The sequence below is a fragment of the Paramisgurnus dabryanus genome, chromosome 24, assembly GCF_030506205.2.
Source record: "Paramisgurnus dabryanus chromosome 24, PD_genome_1.1, whole genome shotgun sequence".
Taxonomy (NCBI): Eukaryota; Metazoa; Chordata; class Actinopteri; order Cypriniformes; family Cobitidae; genus Paramisgurnus; species Paramisgurnus dabryanus.
Window position 1 is genome coordinate 8,514,334 of NC_133360.1, and position 23,211 is coordinate 8,537,544.

At 38.7% G+C, this 23,211-nt stretch overlaps 1 protein-coding gene across 1 annotated transcript in view; it reads right to left on the minus strand.

The window, feature by feature from the left end:
- The window catches only part of zranb3 (zinc finger, RAN-binding domain containing 3), an 81,732-nt gene that overhangs the window by 49,210 nt on the left and 9,311 nt on the right, over positions 1–23,211 (minus strand). Inside the window, exons 3-8 of the mRNA XM_065244577.1 lie at positions 20,592–20,610; positions 19,559–19,737; positions 15,204–15,435; positions 11,642–11,727; positions 10,481–10,652; positions 1,726–1,842 (exon numbers count right to left, since the gene is read on the minus strand). Of these exons, the coding sequence (XP_065100649.1) occupies positions 1,726–1,842; positions 10,481–10,652; positions 11,642–11,727; positions 15,204–15,435; positions 19,559–19,737; positions 20,592–20,610 (805 nt within the window). The remainder of the gene's footprint in view (positions 1–1,725; positions 1,843–10,480; positions 10,653–11,641; positions 11,728–15,203; positions 15,436–19,558; positions 19,738–20,591; positions 20,611–23,211) is intronic.

Consider the following 23,211-nt stretch of genomic DNA (forward strand, 5'->3'; position numbering starts at 1 on the left):
GTTTTATTAACTAAGAAACCTCCGTGTAGCCCGGTCACAGGGGATGTTGGATTTATTAACGCATTTTAAAAATATTTATTGAAAGCTGTTACTTCACATATTATTTGCAGCATTATAATAATATGCTGTATATTAATATATTGTGAGAAAGCTGTTATATGTGAAATCAGATAATGTGTGAACCCATATACGGCTAAAATTGAATGATCCTCATTTCATAACACATCTGCCACGATTGGACTGTGAGATTGGTAGTCGAATCAGGCTTCTCCTATCCATGCATCGAATCTTCGACTATTCGGGGTCACCCCTAAATTTTATACTTAATAGCAATGTATTAATGCATTGAGCTGCGATAAGCGTCACTATTCCGATGGTTTAAATGAAATTCTGGGCACTTATTCATAAAACGTGGGCACGATTTAACTTAATCGAGGGAACGAGTTAATAAAATGTGGGCACGATTTAATTTAATCGAGGGAACAAATTACTAAAACGTGCACACGATTTAGCTTAAACGAGGGAACAAATTACTAAATCGTGCGCACGATTTAGCTTAAATGAGGGAACGAATTACTAAAACGTGCGCACGATTTACTAATTCGTGGTAACGAATTGCTAATTCGTGGCCACGATTTAAAAAAAAAGTTTTACCATGTCATGAGAAGGGCTCCGTACTTTAACTTGAAAGCCTCAGATTTTTTTAAATACATTTTTTATGCTGAATTTTTATTTTGGTGGGAACACAATAGCATGAACATCAGCAAATATTAGCAATGATTAGCTTGATTTAAGAATTTTTAGATATTTGTACTTACTAAGAATGTCATTTTTGCAGTGTAGATGATTCACATTTTCATTTATAGTACTGAAAATAATGATTTTATTGACACAGTTTTATTTGTTTTTAAGTAAAAAATAGTTGGTTTCCAAAGCACTGATTTCAATCCTTGTCATGCCCTTACCAAGTCAATATTAAAGATATCAAGGTTATATTTTGTCCTTTATATAGCATGATTTTGTGAATTTAGCTTGGTTTTTACATTTATTTAAAATGTATTGCTTATATATACAGACATATGTCCACAACAAAAAGTGTTTGGTAGTGTATATTAGAATGTGAGTGTTGTATGCCTCTATGAAACATAATGGCAGGTCTCATCTGGGTAAAGATCATAAAAACATCTTGTTAAGTCGAGATCAACGGGAAGGAGGAGGTAAAAAATGTCGGACAATAAAAAAGGTCAGTTTTAAGGTCGCATCCGCACTGGACCGGCCCCCCGGCGCTCGTTCCCATGGCAATGCCATGGTGTTTGATGTGGAGAACAGAAGGGCCGGTTGCCATGGTGGTTGTTAGCGGAGACATCACGCTGTCCCTCATCGTTAGAGGAAAAACTCGCTGCAGATGGCATCCGCAAACATTCGTCCAGTTGCGCGTTTCGTAAATCAGTAGCTAAACACTGCCCTGCGTGTATTGAACTTCACACGGAGACTGAATAACACATCAGCAAACTGTTTATTTTCAGCACATTCGTGTTAAATGATTTCTCATTTATTATTAAAATTAAGGTTCAGCACGCAACTCGTCCTGGTGTGAAAACGGTTTACTGTTTTAAATGATCAGATGTATGATTTTATGCCCGGACAAGAAAACCACAGGGCTACAAAGATTTGACACAATGAGCTATGAACAGACAATTTTCTGTGTGCACGCACGTACTATACCTTGGCAATGGCCGTCTGCTTATACATGTGTGTGATGAGACTCATCACCTCCCCAAACTGACTCTCACTTTGAGAACTCATAAGCTTCTCCCATTGCTCGAAACTAGCACTCGCTTCCTGCAAGAAAGAGAGAGAAAGAGAGAGAGAAAGACACTATATGATGAGAGAGGATGACCTGGGAGCCAAACTAGCAACAAAAATGTATCATACACATTTGATGAAATGGGTAATCCATTGTATTAAGATGCATTTTGGATGATAAGATCATAAGAGGATGACGCTACAGTATATATACATGCTTTTGTGAAGTAGACGTTCGTGATCGAATGTGTTCAAAAGATCGCCTACTCCCCGTCTATTGATCTAATGTGATATACCGAGCATAACGTTTTTATATCGGTCCTGACTTAAATGGCAAACACATCTTTATGCTTTCATTGATAAAACTGAAACTCTGCCTTTGTCATTTTTGTTGAGCATGTGAAAGTTGTGCGTGCTTATTTTTAATGAATTGCTCTGTATTAATAGAGGAAGCCCTTACATATACATGTACAAAATGTTGTGCAGCATGTTTGCTAGCAACACAAGCAGCAGAGTCTAACATAATATTAGCTTGCGTCAATTTAAAAACGTAATTTTTACGCGTTTAAACGACAGCAAGGGATAATCTGTAATCAGGATAGAAGCGGTTAAAAATGGACATAAGAGATAGATTAAAACACCAGGTGATCTGATCAACCAAAACGCATCTTAATACCAGGTATAAGTAGCATACATGATTACTTGAGTTGTGCATTTCTATTTTGTGTTTGTATATATTTAAAATGCTTTGGCAATACTATAACTAAAATAAGAGACGGGGAGTAATACAGGAACAGATATAGAGATAAAGGGACAAAAAGAGTGGGGGAGAGAGAAAGACAGATAATAAGAGTGAGACAGAAAAAGACAGGGACGAATGAGAGGGACAGTCAGAAAGAAAAAGAGAGTTTGAGAGAGAGACAGACAGAGACAAATTAGAGAGAAAGGACTAGAGAAAAAGATGACGGAAAGAGAGATAGAGAAAGGCAGGGACACAGAGAAAGAGACAGGGACGGAGGGACAAACAGAGATGGAAAGAAAGACAGGGACACAGAGAGAAAGAATTAGTGAAGAGATGAGGTAGAGAGTTAAAGAAAGAAAGGGACAGAGAAAGACAAATTAGAGAGAAAGAACTAGAAAAACAAATGAGAAAGAGAGAGAGAGGTAAAGAAAAAGAGGGACAAAAAAAGAGACGGGGACAGAGACGTAGGGACAGACGGAGAAAGAGAAAGAGAGTAAAAAAGGGACAGGGAGAGAAAGACAGATTAGAGAGAAAGAACTAAAGAAAAAGATGATGGAGAGAGAGGGATGGAGAAAGGCGGAGACACAGAGAAAGAGACAGGGATAGAGGGACAAAGAAAGAAAGACCAAAAAACGAAAGTCAGAAAGAAAGGCAAAATTGAAAACAGAAAGACAGAGAGAGGAAGAATTATGAAAAAAGATGAGGAAGAAAGATAAAGAAAGAGAGAGGGACAGAGAAAGGCAGAGACACAGAGAAAAAGACAGATGGACAAACAGAGAAAGTAAAACAGAAAGAAAGACAAAATGTATGACAAAAAGAAAGACAAAATGTATGACAGAAAGAAAGACAAAATGTATGACAGAAAGAAGACAGAAAGAAAGACAGAGGACAGAGAGAGAAAGAACTAATGATGAGAGAGGGACAGAGAAAGGCAGGGACACAGAGAAAGAGACAGGGATACAGGGTCAAAGAAAGAAAGAAAGAAACAAAAACAAAACTAAAGACAGAAAGAAAGACAGAGGACAGAGGGAGAAAGAATTAGAGAAAAAGTAAGGGAACAAGATAAAGAAAGAGAGAGGGACAGAAAAAGGCAAAGACACAGAGAAAGAGACAGGGATAGAGGGACAAAGAAATAAAGAAAGACAGAAAGAAAGAAAGACAAAACAAAAGACAGAAAGAAAGACAAAATAAAAGACAGAAAGAAGGACAAAACTAAAGACAGAAAGAAAGACAAGAGGACAAAGGGAGAAAGAATTAGAGAAAAAGTAAGGGAACGAGATAAAGAAAGAGAGAGGGACAGAGAAAGGCAGAGACACAGAGAAAGAGACAGGGATAGAGGGACAAATAAATAAAGAAAGACAGACAGAAAGAAAGAAATACAAAACAAAAGAAAGAAAGAAATACAAAACAAAAGAAAGAAAGAAAGAAAGAAATACAAAACAAAAGACCGAAAGACAGAGGGAGAAACAATTAGAGAAAAAGTAAGGGAACGACATAAAGAAAGAGGGAGGGACAGAGAAAGAGACAGGGATAGAGGGACAAAGAAAGAAAGAAAGAAAGACAGAAAGAAAGAAAGAAAGAAAGAAAGAAAGAAAGAAAGAAAGAAAGAAAGAAAGAAAGAAAGAAAGAAAGACAAAAGACAGAAAGAAATACAAAACAAAAGACCAAAAGAAAGACAAAATAAAAGACAGAAAGAAAGACAAAATAAAAGACAGAAAGAAAGACAAAACTAAAGACAGAAAGAAAGACAAAACAAAAGACAGAAAGAAAGACAAAATAAAAGACAGAAAGAAAGACAGACAGAGGGAGAAAGAAATAAAGAAAGAAAGACAGAAAGAAAGAAATACAAAACAAAAGACCAAAAGAAAGACAAAATAAAAGACAGAAAGAAAGACAAAATAAAAGACAGAAAGAAAGACAAAACTAAAGACAGAAAGAAAGACAAAACAAAAGACAGAAAGAAAGACAAAATAAAAGACAGAAAGAAAGACAGACAGAGGGAGAAAGAAATAAAGAAAGAAAGACAGAAAGAAAGAAATACAAAACAAAAGACCAAAAGAAAGACAAAATAAAAGACAGAAAGAAAGACAAAATAAAAGACAGAAAGAAAGACAGAGGACAGAGGGAGAAAGAATTAGAGAAAAAGTAAGGAAACGACATAAAGAAAGAGGGAGGGAGAGAGAAAGGCAGAGACACAGAGAAGGAGACAGGGATAGAGGGACAAAGAAAGAAAGACAAAACGAAAGACAGACATAAAGACAGAACGAAAAACAGAGAGAGAAAGGAAGAATATGAAAAAATGAGGAAGAAAGATAAAGAAAGAGAGAGGGACAGAGAAAGGCAGAGACACAGAGAAAGAAAAGAAAGACAGACAGACAGAAAGAAAGACAAAATGTATGACAGAAAGAAAGACAGAAAGAAAGACAAAGGACAGAGAAAGAACTAAACAAAAAGATAATGGGTGACAAAGAAAGAAAAAAAAAACGAAAGACAGAAAAAAGTCAAAACTAAAGACAGAAAGAAGGCAGAAAGAATGACAGAGGACAGAGAGAAAAAGAATTGGAGAAAAAGATGAGGGAGAGAGATAAAGAAAGAAAAAGACAGGGACAGAGGGACAGACAGAGAAAGAAAGAGACCGAGAGAAAAAGAAGGGCAAATACAGAAAGTGAGGAAAAGAAAGAAAAAGAGATGTATAGAACCTGAAAAAAAAAGAAAACATGAAAAGAGAGAGAGAGAGAGAATGTGTGTGTGTGTGAGAGAGAGAGAGATAGATGATCCAGCACAATTAATGATATCATAAACTGTCCTACTTTCAAGTGTTTGGCAAAAAGAAGCAGGAAAAACAGTAAATAAAAGAATGATGGTAAAGAGAGAAAGTGAGCGCTGGAGAGAGAAAGAGAGAGGGAAACGGAGACATAATTCCCTGAAGTTGCAGAACGACTCCTCGGGTCATGTGACCTGCCCAATTATAGCGCTACAGTGACAGCAGAAGCGCAAGATGGAAACACACGGTGCCGGCACTATAAATCACACACACACACACATGCACCGACTCCTGCCCCTAAAACAAATGCATATTCCTCTGCCTGCGCTCACACAAACGCTCCTGCGCAGACCCCAGACGAGCAGGCGGTTTTTTGGACACCAGAATGACAGGACGTCAAAGAATGATGGAGGAAATGGACCGTTTGAAGAGACACACATACGTTATACTTGTAAATATTCACCCTGAGGATCTGTCGTTATTCATATAGTAGTTACATAATGTGTAATATAGATATAATATATAAACATAATTAAAATAAAGACGACAATGCGTTAATAATGACCTAATTGTATAATATTTACGTTCTTATACATATACAGCATACTGGAGACAGGTTAACCCACATTTTTGCGCTTTAGTAAAATTATAGTTTTATATTCAATTTAATTTAGTATAGACATATAAAAGTATAGACATATAAAAATAAGCTTTTGTATACAAAATATGCTAGTATTAACAATGCAAACTGCAAAACAATCGTCTGCAGCTTTGCATGGTTATGTAAACAGTTGTGTTTGTAAATATACATCTTTAAGTTCGATAGCGAGGGTCAGTCTTCCAGGCAAGCTAGCGAACGAAATTCGATATGCGCCCGAGCAACCTCGGTCTGCGTTTGCTCTGCCCAACTGTTCGTTAAAAGACGGTTCGTTAGTTTTAAAAGCGATCTGGCAAGATTTGGGTCGAGGTGAGAGCTGAACATCTGTCCTCCGGAGTGCCGTGTGTAAACCGTTATCGGCCGTTTGCTAGGGGTGTGTGCGCTCGCCGCGCTCCCGTCCGTTGACAGGAGATGATTTATGAAGTCCTACAGCAGGTGAGGTGCTCTTTGTGTGTCTGAAAACTGACACGCCGAGTGAAAATTTGCTGCACAAGCAGTTCTGCCCACACACACTCATTATTTTGAGAGACACTAAGGGAGAGAGATATAGACAAACCAAACATTGGCGAGTGAAAGAGTTGCCAATTACGGCTGGCCTATATGTCGAATCTATACATTCGCAATCGTTATTTTAAATTATGCAGCACGGTGAATATCATAACGCTTAAAACGTGTACCAGTATGAGGACAACACGGATGTATTGTAACTTAAATAGTTTATACTTCAGTAGCTAATGTGTTAAAAATGCATTGTGTAACTTTTAGAAGGATCTCTTGACAGAAATGCAATGTATAACACACACCCGACCAACGTTTTCAACTAACTAATATTGGACCCGACCCGCTTCCTGGCCCGCATTTTTTAAAAGTAGTAATTGTTTAAAATACTTAATTGGCATCTTAATTTCGAACGACCCGACCGACCGCGACCCGAATATCATTACAAATATTTTTGGATGACATGTAACCACAGGTGACCGTATTTTGGATCAACCCGCACATCACTGATAACTATATTATCTGTAATTAACGTAATTAACTGTATTGTTTTTATTAACTTAGAATGACACGTTTTTGTTTACATCATTAATTTACGTCATGTTTCTACAGTAGCCCTAAACGGACAAACTCCACAGAGCGCATTTCGTTCCTACATAGTTTCAGACGACGACATGCGTTTCTCTTTGCGTTTCGAAATTGAGGTTGGTTGCAATTCACAATCTCACAGCTAGATGCCGCTAAAAACCCACAAGCTGATATGTTTGACTTGCCTTAATTAGTTTAAATAAAATAAAACTGTTACCATAGCTCAGTTAATAGACCATTGCGCTACCAATGCAAAGGTTAAGAGTTTGATGATTGAATGCACTGTATGTCAATTTGGATTAAATGTCAAATGCATAAATGTATAATGCATTTCTTATCTCATTTTGCACGTGTTAAAATATTTTGGTAAATGTATAATTGTACGATAAATATTTAAATGTATTGTTTTATTGGTGCATATACTTAAAACTGATAAATGCCATTTCACCGTGTTCATTTTGTGAAAAACATACCTTCGTCTTGACAGATAATCTATATTTGACTTGCAATCTACAATGACTGATCTGGAAAAAAACGATCCTGTGTATTCCTGCGTGTATACAACAAATAGAGATCTTGATATTTTTCAACTTTCTGACAAATAAGACATTTTCGCAGCCGTAATGGAGTCAAAGGCTTCATCTTCGGCTGGACTGAAAGATTTTACCTCTCCAGCCTGCAGAAAGTTCAAGTGAAAATAATATAACGAGGGAAACGTTTGACGTTTTTTTCAGACAACGCGGCAATTATAAGGTGAGCTCTGCTAAACGCTGCGGTTCAGAACAGAACGCGATGATTACTAGCGTCCGTTCCTCTGAATAACGCGCTGCCGGCTCGTTCGGCTGCCAGAGAGAAAAATAGATGTGGAAATAAAAGAGAGTGATCAGAGACAAGCGAGATGAAATGATAATTTGTGTTAATCGGATACTATTGCCTAGCAACAGGCATGGGGCGGGTGTACCGGGGTAAATCACTGTATTTAACTGCTTTTGTTCTCTTAGTTTAGAACAAGTGATTGGAAAAAGTATAAAGGATAGAGAGAGAAAACAGAGAGACAAGAAAGGCAGAAAAGAGAAAAAGAAGAGATAGAAAGAAAAAGATAGATAGACAGACAGATAGACGGACAGATAGATAGAAGGACATACCGACAAACAGACAGACAGATAGATGCATAGATAAATAGATGGACAGATAGATAGGCGGACAAATTGATAAAAGGACAGACAGGCAGAGAGCCCAATAGATAAAGTATATATAGATTGATGTACAGATAGGCAGACAGATGGACGGACAGACGGATGGATAGACAGATAGATAGACAGACAGACAGACAGATGGATAAACAGACAGATGGATAGACAGATAGGCAGACGGATAGACGGATAGACAGATAGACAGACAGATAGACGGACAGACAGACAGACAAACAGACAGACAGATGGACATATAGACTGATAGACAGACAGACAGATGGACAGATGGATAGACAAACAAACAAACGGACAGACAGACAGACAGACAGATGGACATATAGACTGATGGATAGACAGAAAGACAGACGGAAAGCTAGGCAGATAGATAAACAGACAGACAGGCAGACAGATGGACAGATAAGATGGATGGATGGATAGATGGACAGATAGACAGAGTGAAACAGAGATACAGAGGTAGATAGATAGACAGATAGACAGACAGATGGATAAACAGACAGATAGACAGATAGATGGACAGATAGGCAGACAGACAGACGGACGGACAGACAGATAGACAGACAGACAGATGGATAAACAAACAGATAGACAGGTAGATAGATTGATGGACAGATAGGCAGACAGACAGACAGATGGACGGACAGACGGGCAGACAGATGGACAGATAAGACGGATGGATAGATGGACAGATAGACAGACAGAGTGAAACAGAGATACAGAGGTAGATAGATAGACAGACAGACAGACAGATGGATAAACAGACAGATAGACAGATAGATAGATGGACAGATAGGCAGACAGACAGACAGACGAATGGACAGACGGACGGATAGACAGATAGATAGACAGACAGATGGATGAACAGACAGATAGATGGATGGACAGATAGGCAGACAGATAGATGGACAGATAGGCAGACAAACAGACGGACAAACAGATAGACAGACAGACAGATGGATAAACAGACAGATAGATGGATGGACAGATAGGCAGACAGATAGATGGACAGACAGATAGACAGACGGATAAACAGACAGATAGACAGATAGATAGATTAATGGACAGATAGGCAGACAGACAGACAGATGGACAAACAGACGGATGGATAGACATATAGATAGACAGACAGACAGACAGACAGATAGACAGATAGACAGACGGACGGATAGACAGATAGATAGACGGATAGACAGATAGACAGATGGGCAGATGGATAGACAAACGGATAGACAGATAGACTGACAGATAGACAGACGGACGGACAGATAGACAGACAGATAGAAGGATAGACAAACAAATGGACAGACAGACAGACAGATGGACATATAGACTGATAGATAGACAGAAAGACAGATAACCAGATAGATAAACAGACAGACAGACAGATGAACAGATAAGATGGATGGATAGACAAACAAACGGACAGACAGACAGATATATGGACATATAGACTGATGGATGGACAGAAAGACAGACGGAAAGATAGACAGATGGACAGATAGGCAGACAGCTGGATGGACAGACGGACGGATAGACAGATAGATAGACAGACAGATGGATAAACAGACAGATAGACAGATCAATGGACATATAGACTGATGGATAGAAAGAAAGATAGACAAACAGTCAGACAGATAGATAGACGGACGGACGGACAGATAGACAGACGGACAGACAGACAGACAGACGGATAGACACACAGATAGACGGATAGACAGACGGACAGATGGATAGACAGACGGATAGACAAAATAGATAGACTGACAGATAGACAGACGGACAGATAGACAGACCGACGAACAGACAGACGGACAGATAGACGGACAGACGGACGGGCAGATGGATAGATAGACAGAAAGATAGACCGACTGATGGGCGAACAGACAAACAGACAGGTAGACGGACATATAAATAAACGGAGAGATAGACAGATGGATAGACAGAAAGATAGACGGACAGATAGCTAAATAGACAGACAGATAGACGGACAGATAGATAAAATTAATGGATATGATGGATGGATGTCAAAAGTTAAATATTACCATGAGACCACATTCAACAACCATGGTAATCCTGTTAAGCTACAGAAACACTATTCCAATATAAATATGTGAAAGTATAGGATGTCTTTCTGAAGAGTGTAAATACTGTGGCACCTTCAAAAAGTGAATGCTTGAAGTGAAATTGAAGAGGACATTGATGAAATTACACACTTTGGCAGCATCCTTGGGCAGGTCGAAGGGAATTCGTTGGCGTATTTTGGGCGGCAGTTGGGTAAGCACTTGATTCTTCAGTCTACGAATCATAATCTCACTAAGACGCTGGTGTAACTCGTCCAGATGAGATGCGCCGCGACAATCCCACTGTCTTCTGTTCCCAAAAAACCTGCAAAATATAATTGAAAAAGTATACCAATATCACTCCAACGCATACAGACATTTAACCCATTCTTAAACACAAAAGTATGTCCTTTATTAAAAAATGCACTACTGTATAAACATAATAAATTACCAAACATTTTTTTAAAAACTTTTTGTCTTTTTATGTATTTCAATGACAAGTTTTTTTTATTGTAGTAACAATTACTGTTAGCACACATGTACCCTGCCAACAATTTTTTCCAAGTCATCACACATTATCATCAGATTGGTTTTGAGCGTTGTGATATTACACTTTTATTGCATTATTTTTTAAACACAATATTTTCTCATTGAGAAACAGTAGTGACAAAAGTTGAATTGCGCTTTGAGATTTTTTTGTCAGTTGATAAATTTGTACTCTGATTCTCGGTGTTGTTCACCGTCGTTTTATGTCTGTAGACTTCATAAAAAAGCTCCTGTAAGATGTTTTGAAGAGTCTCTCACACACATACAGCTACATTTCATGACATAGCTCATATCCAAACCACCCATATATTGCAGCAACTACACACATACACAAATAAATGTGCCATGCAATATTATATTTCATTTGAGCTCTTTATTTCAGAAAAGTGAAAGTGAGGCTTATGTCGATTTGTAGCAAACTTTGTACCACGTATGAGGTTGCGTTTTGACTACGATGCCACCATAGGGTAGTTAGTAAATAGCACTAACGAGTTATGTGACACTTCAATCACTAAATCATTTATTAGTTCATTCTGTTATAAAGCTTTAAATGTCTATTGACTTAATTTATTATCGTTAAAAACGGTTAGCATTAGCATTTAGCACAAAGCAACAAGTTGTATGATGTATAATTAAAATATATATTAGCATGTTTAGCTTTCCACTGTTGGATCGCATTTAACAAATAAACTGCTCGGCATTGACATCAGTTCGTTCATTTGTCGTATGAATGCCGTGTTATATGTTAGATTAAAAAAAGGTTTTTACTTGTAATGTGCGTTGCAGTATTTTTTGGCATAGTCACTCCAGGTTCCAAACCTCCGGGGATACAGTGCGTCCACTTGCATGAAAAGCTGTCAGAGAGAGAGAGAGAGAGATTTATAAAGTACACAACAAACAACGTACATATGAACATCACAGCTATACAATAACGACAGCTGTTACTTCAAAAAAAAAAAATAACAAATTAAAAATAGGGACGCTTTAATAATGCGACCCTGTATGCAGGAAGGAGCTTCTTGGTGATTAAAACAGGTTTATAAAATGCAAATGTGTCCCCTTGAAGAGAAAGTCGCACAATGCACATTAAAGGTACCTAGTGGTGAAATTGTGAATTGCAACCACAGCCCTACCCTCCCTTTCGGAGCACTTAGAGAAGCCACGGTAGCAGTCACATGACAAACATGTCATTGTCTGAGACGATGCAGGGATGAATCGTATTCTGTTGAGCAGTTTGTCCATTAAGGGCTACTGTAGAAACCGAGAGGCAACATTCTAATCTCTCTGATGAAGCCAATACGGCAGTGACTTAAACTGCAATTCCTCGACGGGCTGCTAGAGGCTTAGCCTGACTACGTCAGACTTTGTACTTTCGCTCAATTTCATTTCGCTTCTGTACCCAGTCTGAGATGCTTCCATTGAAACCGATTGTCAATTATGCCCTGCCAGATTTTGTCCACGAAGCAAAGCGAATCAATTCCCATAGACTCCCATGTTAAAATACCCAACTTTACAGCAGAAAATATGTCTACAGCCTGGTATAAAAAGTGATTTTTGTCTATATAGCTAACTTTGCCCTTCATGACAACTGTAAGGAGGGTTAATTTTTAGTAACTCATCCGTTTAAACTATTTTAAGCCTTACTGTGTGTTCACACAAGACGCGTTTGAGGCGTCAAATTCGCATCTAACGCGCGTAGTTGGACGCTTGAACATTTTGAGAGTACTCGCTTCATTCGTGCGTGAAATTCGTGTCATGAGAGGGGTTTCTGCCACTCCGCTTGCTTCCTGTAATCACGTCACTACTAGAGCAAGCTCCTGATTGGTTAACGCGGCACATTTTTCCGCCAAAGTTCAGATTTTTCAACTCGTGTGCTTTCCACGGCAATGCTCAATTTACATCATTCGAACTAGACACGCAAATGAGGCGGAATCGCGTCTGCCCTGCTAAACGTCTCATTTGCGCCGCGAGACCTCCAGATGCGCGTCAACGCATCTTTACATTGAAATCGCTCGCACTTGACGCCTCTACCACGGCTGGTGTGAATGCAGCATTAAAAGTCTGCATAATTAAGGGCGTGGCCACTTAAGTGACAGGGTGAACTGCCAGCAACCAGCCACTTAAACTTTACCCATTTTTGGTTATCCGCAAGTGAGGCACTGCCAAAATGGCGATGGCAGACTCTGCCAACTATTGGTTTCAAAAAAGCTCTTCACAAACCAATGGGTGATGTCACGGACACTACGTCCATATTTTTTTATAGTACAAACATGGGGCAAAATGGTGACTTTCATGTTGGGTCACCCATGGTGTACATAGCAGTGACGACTCGTGACTGCTCATCCGAGGGGCGCAAATTCAAAATATGTGTTTGTTGCGTCACGTGAACCATGTGCATCAAGTGTTTCGTCAAAATAAGTGCCTGCTGCACACGCGTCAAAACCGTTTATGATAAAAGAAACGCTCACGTTCACAAAATACCCACAAGACACTCACTTAACAGTAAACTCTGATTACACACGAAATTATCCGAGTATCTGGCAAACGCGAGCATCTCTTTTATCATAAACCCTTTAGCAGCAGGCACTTATTTTGACAAAACACGTGATGCACATAGGATCTCTCGAAGCGCAGAACACATATTTTGAAAAAAGGAAACTCACATGACGGGCTACATACATGTTGCGACGAACTTCGCATCCGGCGCCCTCGAAAAAAGTCGTCACCAGCCGGCAGATAAAAATGCCTCATTCTAAGGTAATAAAAACAATACAGTTCATTATGTAAGGTCTTTTTACGCCACTGATAATAGAGTTATGTATATTATATTGCATTTCTGTTAAAAGATCCTCCTAAAAGTTACACAATGAACCTTTAAGCTCAGTCTGTATAAGCTACACGGTGATTATCTGGACAAATAAAAAAAAACGAGTTATAAAAGAAGACCACTGAGCAACTGAAATCCAGGCTCATTCATGAATCACAAGCACAAGACTATCTTTCATAAATAAAGTGCAACAATTTCCCTATGAATGGTTTTACAAACAATTTACACAGAAATCAGCGTCGTTTTGTTCTGATCTAAAGGTATTTTTACGAGCTAACGACTAAAAAATACCTTCCGCACGTTCAGTAAGAACGCTTTATGTGATTTATATACAAATTTCACAATCTACGTTTCCTAATTTCGCCCATGGGAAATTAACAGGAAGGCGTCTTTTCAATATTTCGTTGACTAAACAAAATACAGTTAAAAAATGCATTTTAGTTTATTAAATATTAAACATTGCATCCACGTTCGGCAGCTATTGAAATCCGGGGTTTCTTAACTTGTTTTGTTGCATGAATCAAAAGTGATTTTGTGCATGAAAGCCTGTCAAACCGCTAAACAAAACTGTCTGGAACAGACACGACAGCGTATGCATTAAAAAGATTGTGACATGCAAGTGAAAAGATAGATAAAGTGAAAAGCGGGACTGTGAGTAAAAAAAGAGGCAGACGAAGCTAGACAGTCTGAGAATGTGGGAGTGGGGGCTTGTCCAGGTGTACCAATAATATTTGTAGCTTGCACAGAGTAATAACAGCAGAGATGAGCGCTGTGCTTTGAGACCAGAGAGAGAGAGAGTGAAAGAGCTGCCAGCCTTTTCATTCGGAGCCACGACTGTAAAATCACTTAAAATCCGCTCATTTTTACCCGTCACCCCATGGCATCGATATTCAGCCGTCTCATTGGGGGTCACCGGGTTAAACAAACACCTACGCCGGTGTAATATAGAGGCAAACAGAAAAAGGTGAATGAACCAACTGATACAGGATGAGAAATCCGTACGTCCGCGACCTCCGGAAACAGGCCGGCGGAAACGGCACCCGTGCCAAAATGCAGGGCTGCAATGTTAAAACTATAAACGTCAAATATGCTTGATTAATTCATTTAATTTTACTGAGAAAACTCATTAGACCAACGGGATGGTAAATCGCTGACACATTTGGAGCTGCCAGTTGAGCTACACAAGAACTACAGTAGATGTTTATTTTTAATTCCATGCAGGGATAATTTAATAATGGGATGGTTTTACAATGTGTACAATAGCAAAATAAATGATTTTAATAACTTACTAACAATATTCAGGGGGAACTTATCAAAACATATAGTTCATGATATTAGCGCGCTTGCAATTTCGGGTGACATGAGCGATGAGTGTAGCATGAGAAATATTTCCGCTAATGACAGCGTCTCCTCCTGTTTTCGCTCCTACAAAACCATGCTGCACGTTACCAAATGGCTTAATAAATCAAAGCAAATGACAAACAGATTTGGAGGAAGCCGTACCTCCTCTGGTCTGCCCAGCGCGGGGGTGCCAGTTAGGAGGATGGCACGCTTGGCGTTCTGAATGATTGGCACCAGTATTTTACTGCGTGCTGCATTACGAGACTTCATGTAGTGGGATTCGTCCACTACGACGATGCCAAATCGCTGCTTGTTTAGGGCTTCCTGCAGGGGGCGTGCGTCTGTGGTGAGAAGTCCGTATCCCAGTATAGTGACTTTGCTGGTGCTGATGCTCCTGGAAAACAGATCATATATGAGCTATGAATAAAAACTAGCAATCTATCTATCCATCCATCCATCCATCCATCCATCCATCCATCCATCCATCCGTCCATCCATCCGTCCATCCATCCGTCCATCCGTCCATCTATCTGTCTATCTATCCACCCACCCATCTATCTATCTATCTCATCCATCTGTCTCTCTCTCTCTATTGTATGTTCTCTATTCATCCATCCATGCTATCTGTTTATCTACCCTATGATACCTCTATCTGTCTATCTGTCTGTCTGTCTGTCCATTTGTTCATTCACCTATCCGTCTGTCCATCCATCCATCCATCCATCTATCTATCTGTGTCGATGTGTCTATCTACTCCCCATCCCCCATCTTTTTATCTATCCATCCGTCTGTTCATCTATTTCCCTTCCCATCCGTCTGTCTCTCCATCTGTCCATCCATCTATCTGTGTCCATGCGTCTATCTACTCCACCATCTTTCTATCTATCCATCCGTCTGTTCATCTATCTGTCTTTCCATTTATCCATCCGTCCATCCATTCATCCATCTATCTGTGTCCTATCTATCTATCTATCCATCCATCTGTTCACCTATTTCTCTTTCCATCTGTCCATCCATCTATCTGTGTCAATGCGTCTATCTATTCCCCATCTCTCTATCTTTCTATCTATCTTCCTATCTATCATCCGTCTGTTCATCTATCTATCTTTCCATCTGCCCATCCATTCATCCATCTATCTGTGTCCATGCGTCTATCCACTCCCACATTTCTCCATCTTTCTATCTTTCTTTCTATTTATCCATCCGTCTGTTCATCTATCTATCTTTCCATTTATCCATCTGTCCATCCATCTATCTGTGTCCTATCTTTCTATCTATCCGTCCATCCGTCTGTTAATCTATTTCTCTTTCCATCTGTCCATCCATCTATCTGTGTCCATGCATCTATCTATTCCCCCATCTTTCTATCTATCCATCCGTCTGCTCATCTATCTGTCTTTCCATTTATCCATCCGTCCATCCATTCATCCATCTATCTGTGTCCTATCTTTCTATCTATCCATCCGTCTGTTCATCTATTTCTCTTTCCATCCGTCCATCCATCTGTCTGTCCATCTGTCCATCCATCTATCTGTGTCCAATGGGTCTATCTATTCCCCATCTCTCTATATTTCTATCTTCCTATTTATCCATCCGTCTGTTCATCTATCTATCTTTCCATCTGCCCATCCATTCATCCATCTATCTGTGTCCATGCGTCTATCTACTCCCACATCTCTCCATCTTTCTTTCTATCTTTCTATTTATCCATCCGTCTGTTCATCTATTTGTCTTTTCATCTATCCGACTGTCCATCTATCCATCCATCTATCAGTGTCCATGTGTCTATCTACTCCCCCATCTCTCTATCTATCTATCTATCTACCTACCTATCCATCCGTCTGTTCATCTATCTCTCTTTCCATTTGTCCATCTATCTGTCAATCCATTCATCCATCTATCTGTGTCCATGCGTCGATCTATTCCCCATCTCTCCATCTTTCTATCTATCATCCATCTGTTCATCTATCCATCTTTCCATCTGCCTATCCATTCATCCATCTATCTGTATCCATGTGTCTATCTACTCTCCCATCTCTCCATCTTTCTATCTATCTTTCCGTTTATCCATCCGTCTGTTCATCTATCTATCTTTCCATCTCTCCATCCATTCATCCATCTATCTGTGTCCATGTGTCTATCTACTCCCCATCTCTCCATCTTTCCGCTTATCCATCCATCTGTTCATCTATCTGTCTTTCCATATATCTATCTATGTCTGTGTCTGTCTATTTATCCATCCAATCTACCTATATAGGGTTCAAGCTGAGAGCATCTTACATAACTTATGAAAGGAATAAAACTTATTTTGTGTGTGACAAAATAAGATAGACGCCTAAAATATTTATATTACTAAATACTAATACTATAGTTTATTATTAATGTATCGTAAAGTGGAGTCGATAGGTTCTAAAAACATTTCAGCTTTATGCCCTTACAGACTATGTAAAAATATCAGCCATGCGCTGAAGAGAAAACCATGTTTCTTCCCTTTTTGCACTATAAGCCATTAGAGTTAAAATATCATTCAACGTGCTGACAGGCCTTCATCATCCTAGACGGCAGACGTTGCCATGGTAACGACTTTACAGGTCGACTCAACCCCGGCCAGAATTCTCAGGGTAAACAGAGCAATTTGAAAGCCTCTTTTTAGAAGCATCAATAACAGGCAAAAAACCAACATGACCCCAGCGACAGCGCGGGCTGTACAATCAATCCCAGCATCCTCTATGAAAAAAACGCCCTCATCTGTTCTCTCTGTATCCTAAGATATCGCAAAGAATAATTTGTTAGCAGTAAAAGGTGAGATTATTTAGGATGCGTTTAATAGCCCTCCAGGCACTTGATTTGATTGCATAAGTCTGTGATATAATTTGTAATTTTGTAGCCACAAGAACACGAGATTTCACTTTCTTACGAATGCATTTCTACAGGCTGAAAATCCGCAAGCAGTGTTTCTCATAACTTTACGAAGCTCCTCATAAATGTAAGACACAGAAAAAAGTATAAATCAAGAGATTCCTTGCTAACCTTTCCTGAGGCATCCGCAAAGTCATATTCGGTCATACATTTCATGAATCAATTTTGCCACTTTGATTAAACTCAGACACAGTTTGCAAGAATCAATCTTTCATTTTGAACAACAAAAAATAATCCGGCCACGTCGTCAAGTTTGACCCAGCGGACCTGAATGAATAAAAAACCCAGTGTCCTTGCTCTTAAAGTATTGCAAATCTAACATAAAAAATTGAATGCCAGGATGTGCGTCAAAACATCACTTACATTTAAATATGTAAGCAGAAATGTGCAGAGACAGATGTTTAAACAACATCACCAGATGTTTTGCAATGCTTTAGGTTGTACATTACCTACAAGAGTTTCGGGGTACATGACTGGATTGTTTTTTATATTTTAACCTTTTTTTAAGATCTTTTAACATTGACAACATATATCGAAGTATTGTGAAAGAAAAACAATAATTGGAGCGTTTAAAAAAAATGGTGATTTGGACCAAACAATGAAGAAAAAGCAGCCCAAAACAAATGAGAACTCCTTAAATTATGTTTCAAGATGCTGAGTGATAAAATTAAAATAGTTCATTTCTGTAAACTCTATAGGCAAAGGGTGACTAAACTGAAAATTCTAAAATATAATTTTTATTTTAAAAATGTTTTAGTCACATTGTTATTTAGGTATACATTGATCTGGAATTTATCCCCTTAACTGGCGCTGTCCTGTGAGCGAGACACCTTCGATATTTTGCATGCACATTTTAAAACTATATATCGTTGAAAAAGGTCTAAAAATATGTTTTTTATATTTCAAAACATTTTAGCACTAATAATAATGCAGTGACAGTAATTTATTAATTTGCGACAAGAGTATGCAGTAAACCATTGACACCTAGTGGCCATTGTTGATAGAATCACTAAAAGTGTAACTGTGTGCGTTCACAACAAAGGCGGCAAAAACGCAATATTCGCGCGTAGTTGCTAGAGCAAGCTCCTGATTGGTTAACGTGGTGGGAAAATTCGCCAAAGTTCAGATTTTTTAACTCTCGCGAAACACGCATCAATTTTCAATTCGCACTTACCGCGCCGCAGGATGCCTATTCACATCTTTGCATTGACTTAACACGTAAATCACTCGTGCTTGCCGCCTCTTCCGCGTCTGCTGTGAACGCACTATAACACAAACCTAATTTTTGGTGATAATTGTATGTACAAAATATATACTTTACTGCAATTTTATTTATTACTATAAATGTAAACTGCTATAAAAATGTATTTAATATTTTCAGCTCCATACACTTCTGTTAAAATTCTTACAGTGTCTTTTTTAAAACAAGACCAAGATTAGGCTTCTTGACCCAAAAAATGCCAGAGTTATATTAATAAAATTTAAAAAATTTAACGCAAAAATGGCTGTGCCAGTGGATATATAATTACAGTATTTTCAAAGCCATTTCTTAATGAAAAAAATGAATGTGAAGTTTACTGTTGAGTTGCCGTACGTACATTGTATCGGTCTTGCTCTCCACCAAGTTGATGTCTCTGGGGTCCAAATCCGGTATCCACTTCTCCAGCTCCTCAATCCATGGGTATTTCAAGGATGAAGGCACCACGATCAACAGTGGCCATTCCTGTCTGTAGATACACGCCACAGAAATGGCCTGGATCGTCTTTCCCAAACCCATCTGTTGGCGAGCGAAAAACGGTCAGTGGCGAAATATTTGGTGTACGGCAGTGGTTCTCAACTGGTTCAGATTTCAATTTTTTATTGTAGCTTCAGTAGTATATTTTGGTTGGACACATCAAGATTAAAAATAAATAAATAATGCTTTATAAACTATTTTAAAAGGGAAATATCATGAAAATCTGACTTTTTCAAGGTTTAAGTGCTATAATTTGGTCCCCAGTGCTTAGAAAATGTGAAAAAATCAACCCAGTAACTTAGTTTTGGTAAACCATTCTCTGCAAGCACTTGAAAAAATAGTTCATTGAAATTTTGTGATGTCAGAAGGGGATCTTATTATAATAATAGCGCCCCTTAATCTGCATTATCCAACCACGGCATTGACATTTAATGCAGAGATAAACTAATTTGCATTTAAAAGGACACACCCATTAACGTGTTATAATAAATTATCTATAAAGGTACTTTGAGCGAAAACATCACATACGTACTCTGGGGACACCAAATATTTATTTGACATCTTAAATAAGTCCCTAAGTCTCCTATAAAGTTAATACACCCATTTCATTTGCTATGATATCAATGATATTATATGGTGAACTGCATTCAGCGTTGTTTTCCCTGCTCTCTGTGCACCAGTATAGAACCACTGATACTGTATATTGGATTGGCAAACTCTTTTTAATTTAATATAAGTTTAAAACAACTGGAATGAAAAGATTTACACATTCCAGATCCAATTCAGCACACATATGAGGGAGTTTCTTTACATTAGTCAACAACATAAGGCCGACTTGGGAGATTGTCTGGGAAAACCCAATTGAATTTCAGCCAAGAGAAGCGAAATGCTCTTACCTCGTCTGCAATCATACACCTGCAAAACAGAAATGAAAATTAATGAAGCGCATCGAATCCGGAGTTTCAGAGTTCAGTGATAACGACCCACCCAAACAACAGAAGTGATCAAAATCAGCTGTCCTCTTTTCTAGCCGTGGTTTAAATAATTACCCTCTGAATCACGTTTTTAATTTCTTCCCGAAATCGATGGCCAGAAAGACACGTATTGATCCGGGCGATATTGTGAGACTTGGGCTTCCCGTCCGTTGCACATTGCTCAATATAATTTCCCACACACCTGAACTCGACGGACGAATTCAGCCAGAAGGGACAAGCAAAGCCAATCTCAAAGAAGACCGGTGTTCAGCATGTTATGTTAAAGATTTCATTTCCAATCAATGCAATAACATGAATCTTATAATATTAGTAAAGTTTTTTTAAACAAAAAAATTCTCACATTCATAGAATTAAAGGAACCGTTTATTTAAAGGTCCTGTTCTTTCTGTGTTTTTGAAGCTTTGATTGTGTTTACAGTGCGCAAAATAATATGTGTTCATGTTTCACGTGTAAAAAAAAAACCGAAAATGCTTTCAATGCAACTTTTTCATATCTTTATGCAAATTATCTCCTGATTTAGAATGATCTGGTCAATGATCTATATGATTGGCTAAACTTTGTGTATCATTTACAAGTATGTATAAAGCCCCCTTTCCTCTCTATGTGACATTCAAACACGACTGCCAGAGATCGCCCCCTAGTGCAAATCTCCATAGGGAATGAATGACTTCATAAAATGACCGTCATTTTATTTGTGTGCAGTGGAAAGTCGCAATAGTATCTGTCTGGGGGATATGTTGGGCCGTAAATTTAAGAAGGGGGGTAACTTGATGTCCAAATTTTGTTGACAAGACGGCCGCTCGTATAGACTCCGCGGTACAAATATTTTCGACACTTGGAGATAACAGTTTAAATTGTAGTGTGCAAGTCATTTTCATACCATGCTTAAACATATTGGTATTGTTTCTGAAGTTGATGATCTATTAAAACATGTCATTTAATTTTACGAATATCATATGATGTTCTACTACATACATCCGAAGGAAATCTAAGTCTGGTCAATGATGAATCAATGGACACTGAATAAAGTTGTATTGTAAGTCGTGCTCTTCTTCTTTTTTTTTAAATAAATGTCCACAGTGTTCTTATACATGCATTACTTAGTGTGCTCGACTTCATGCTATGTTTTAAGGATACAGCAAACCTAAATCTCGTGAGACTTTGGGTTAAGGGTTAGGATTGAGTGTAGGATTAGGATGAAAACAGCGGTTCTTGTCCAATGGGATACAATACGGCCTAAATCCTGTGAAATGTTACCGTGGGTTCACACCAGCTGCGTTTGAGGTGTCAAAAGCGTCTAGTTTGCCGCTTGAACATTTTGAGTTTACTCGCTTCATTTGCGCATGAAAGCCGCGCGTGAAATTCTAGTCATCGAGACATTTTGCAGAAATTCGCGTCATGGGAGGGCTTCTACGACTCCGCTCGCTTACTGTAATCACGTCACTACTAGAGCAAGCTCCTGATTGGTTAACGCGGCGCGTTTTTCCACCAAAGTAACTTGCGCGTTTGCCGCAAAAACGCTCAATTCGAACTAGACGCACGAATGGAGCGGAATTGCGTCTACCACGCCGCACTAAACGCCTCATTTGCGCCGCAAGACCTCTAGACGCCGTCAAAACGTCTTCACATTGACTTAACATTGAAATCACTCGCTTGACGTCTCTACCGTGGCTGGTTTGAATGCAGCATTAGGTTTAGGGTTAGGTTTTGGGTAGGATTAGGATAAAAACATTATCATTTCGCCGTTTGCTGTATCGTTTTGACATCTCTCGTGGTTCTGTTTGATTTAGACAATGTCAAGTTGTGCCCCGTCACCTTACATGTAGGCCTTGCATACAGTACATCGCCTCTGTTTCCTGCATGAATGTAGCATGTTGGCACACGCATGATGGCACATGCAAATAAAACGACTACAACAGCCTACAACATTTGTATCCCGCTGAAACCAGTGAAGAAACAAAGCATCAAGTTTTTGTGGTTTTCGTTAGTAAAATGTCACTGCGTGCCACCAGATGCCCGTATTCATTGTTCAAACAGCGAATCTACTCATTAGAGGGATGCGTTTGCTCACTTCCAGCCCTCTCCCTTTCTTTCTTTTTTTTAAGTAATGCAGTGAGACGCTGATCTTGTGCGTATTCTTTCAGGGGAAAAAATTTAATTGCTCGTGCGTCAGGAAATGTTCAAGGATTTATCGGCTACAAATGAAGCAGACACATTCACTTTCAGAAACAAAAGAATCATGTGAATTTTTTGTTTATTAAAAAAAGTTATTTTTTGTTTTTTAATATTTAATATTAATAACTTATCCAGTAATGAAAGATGGCATTATGACGTATGTGTCGGTCATTATAAACGTGCTTCGGTGACGCTGGTCCATTTGCAACAAGCTGTTCTGCTCCTGTAACTGTATACTAGACTTTAAAAATATCCAAAAGTGCTTTATTTATTTTCAGAACAATAGTACATTGTGAAAGAGACAAATACAGCAAATATACTCTAGCATTTTTAGAAGCACATTTAT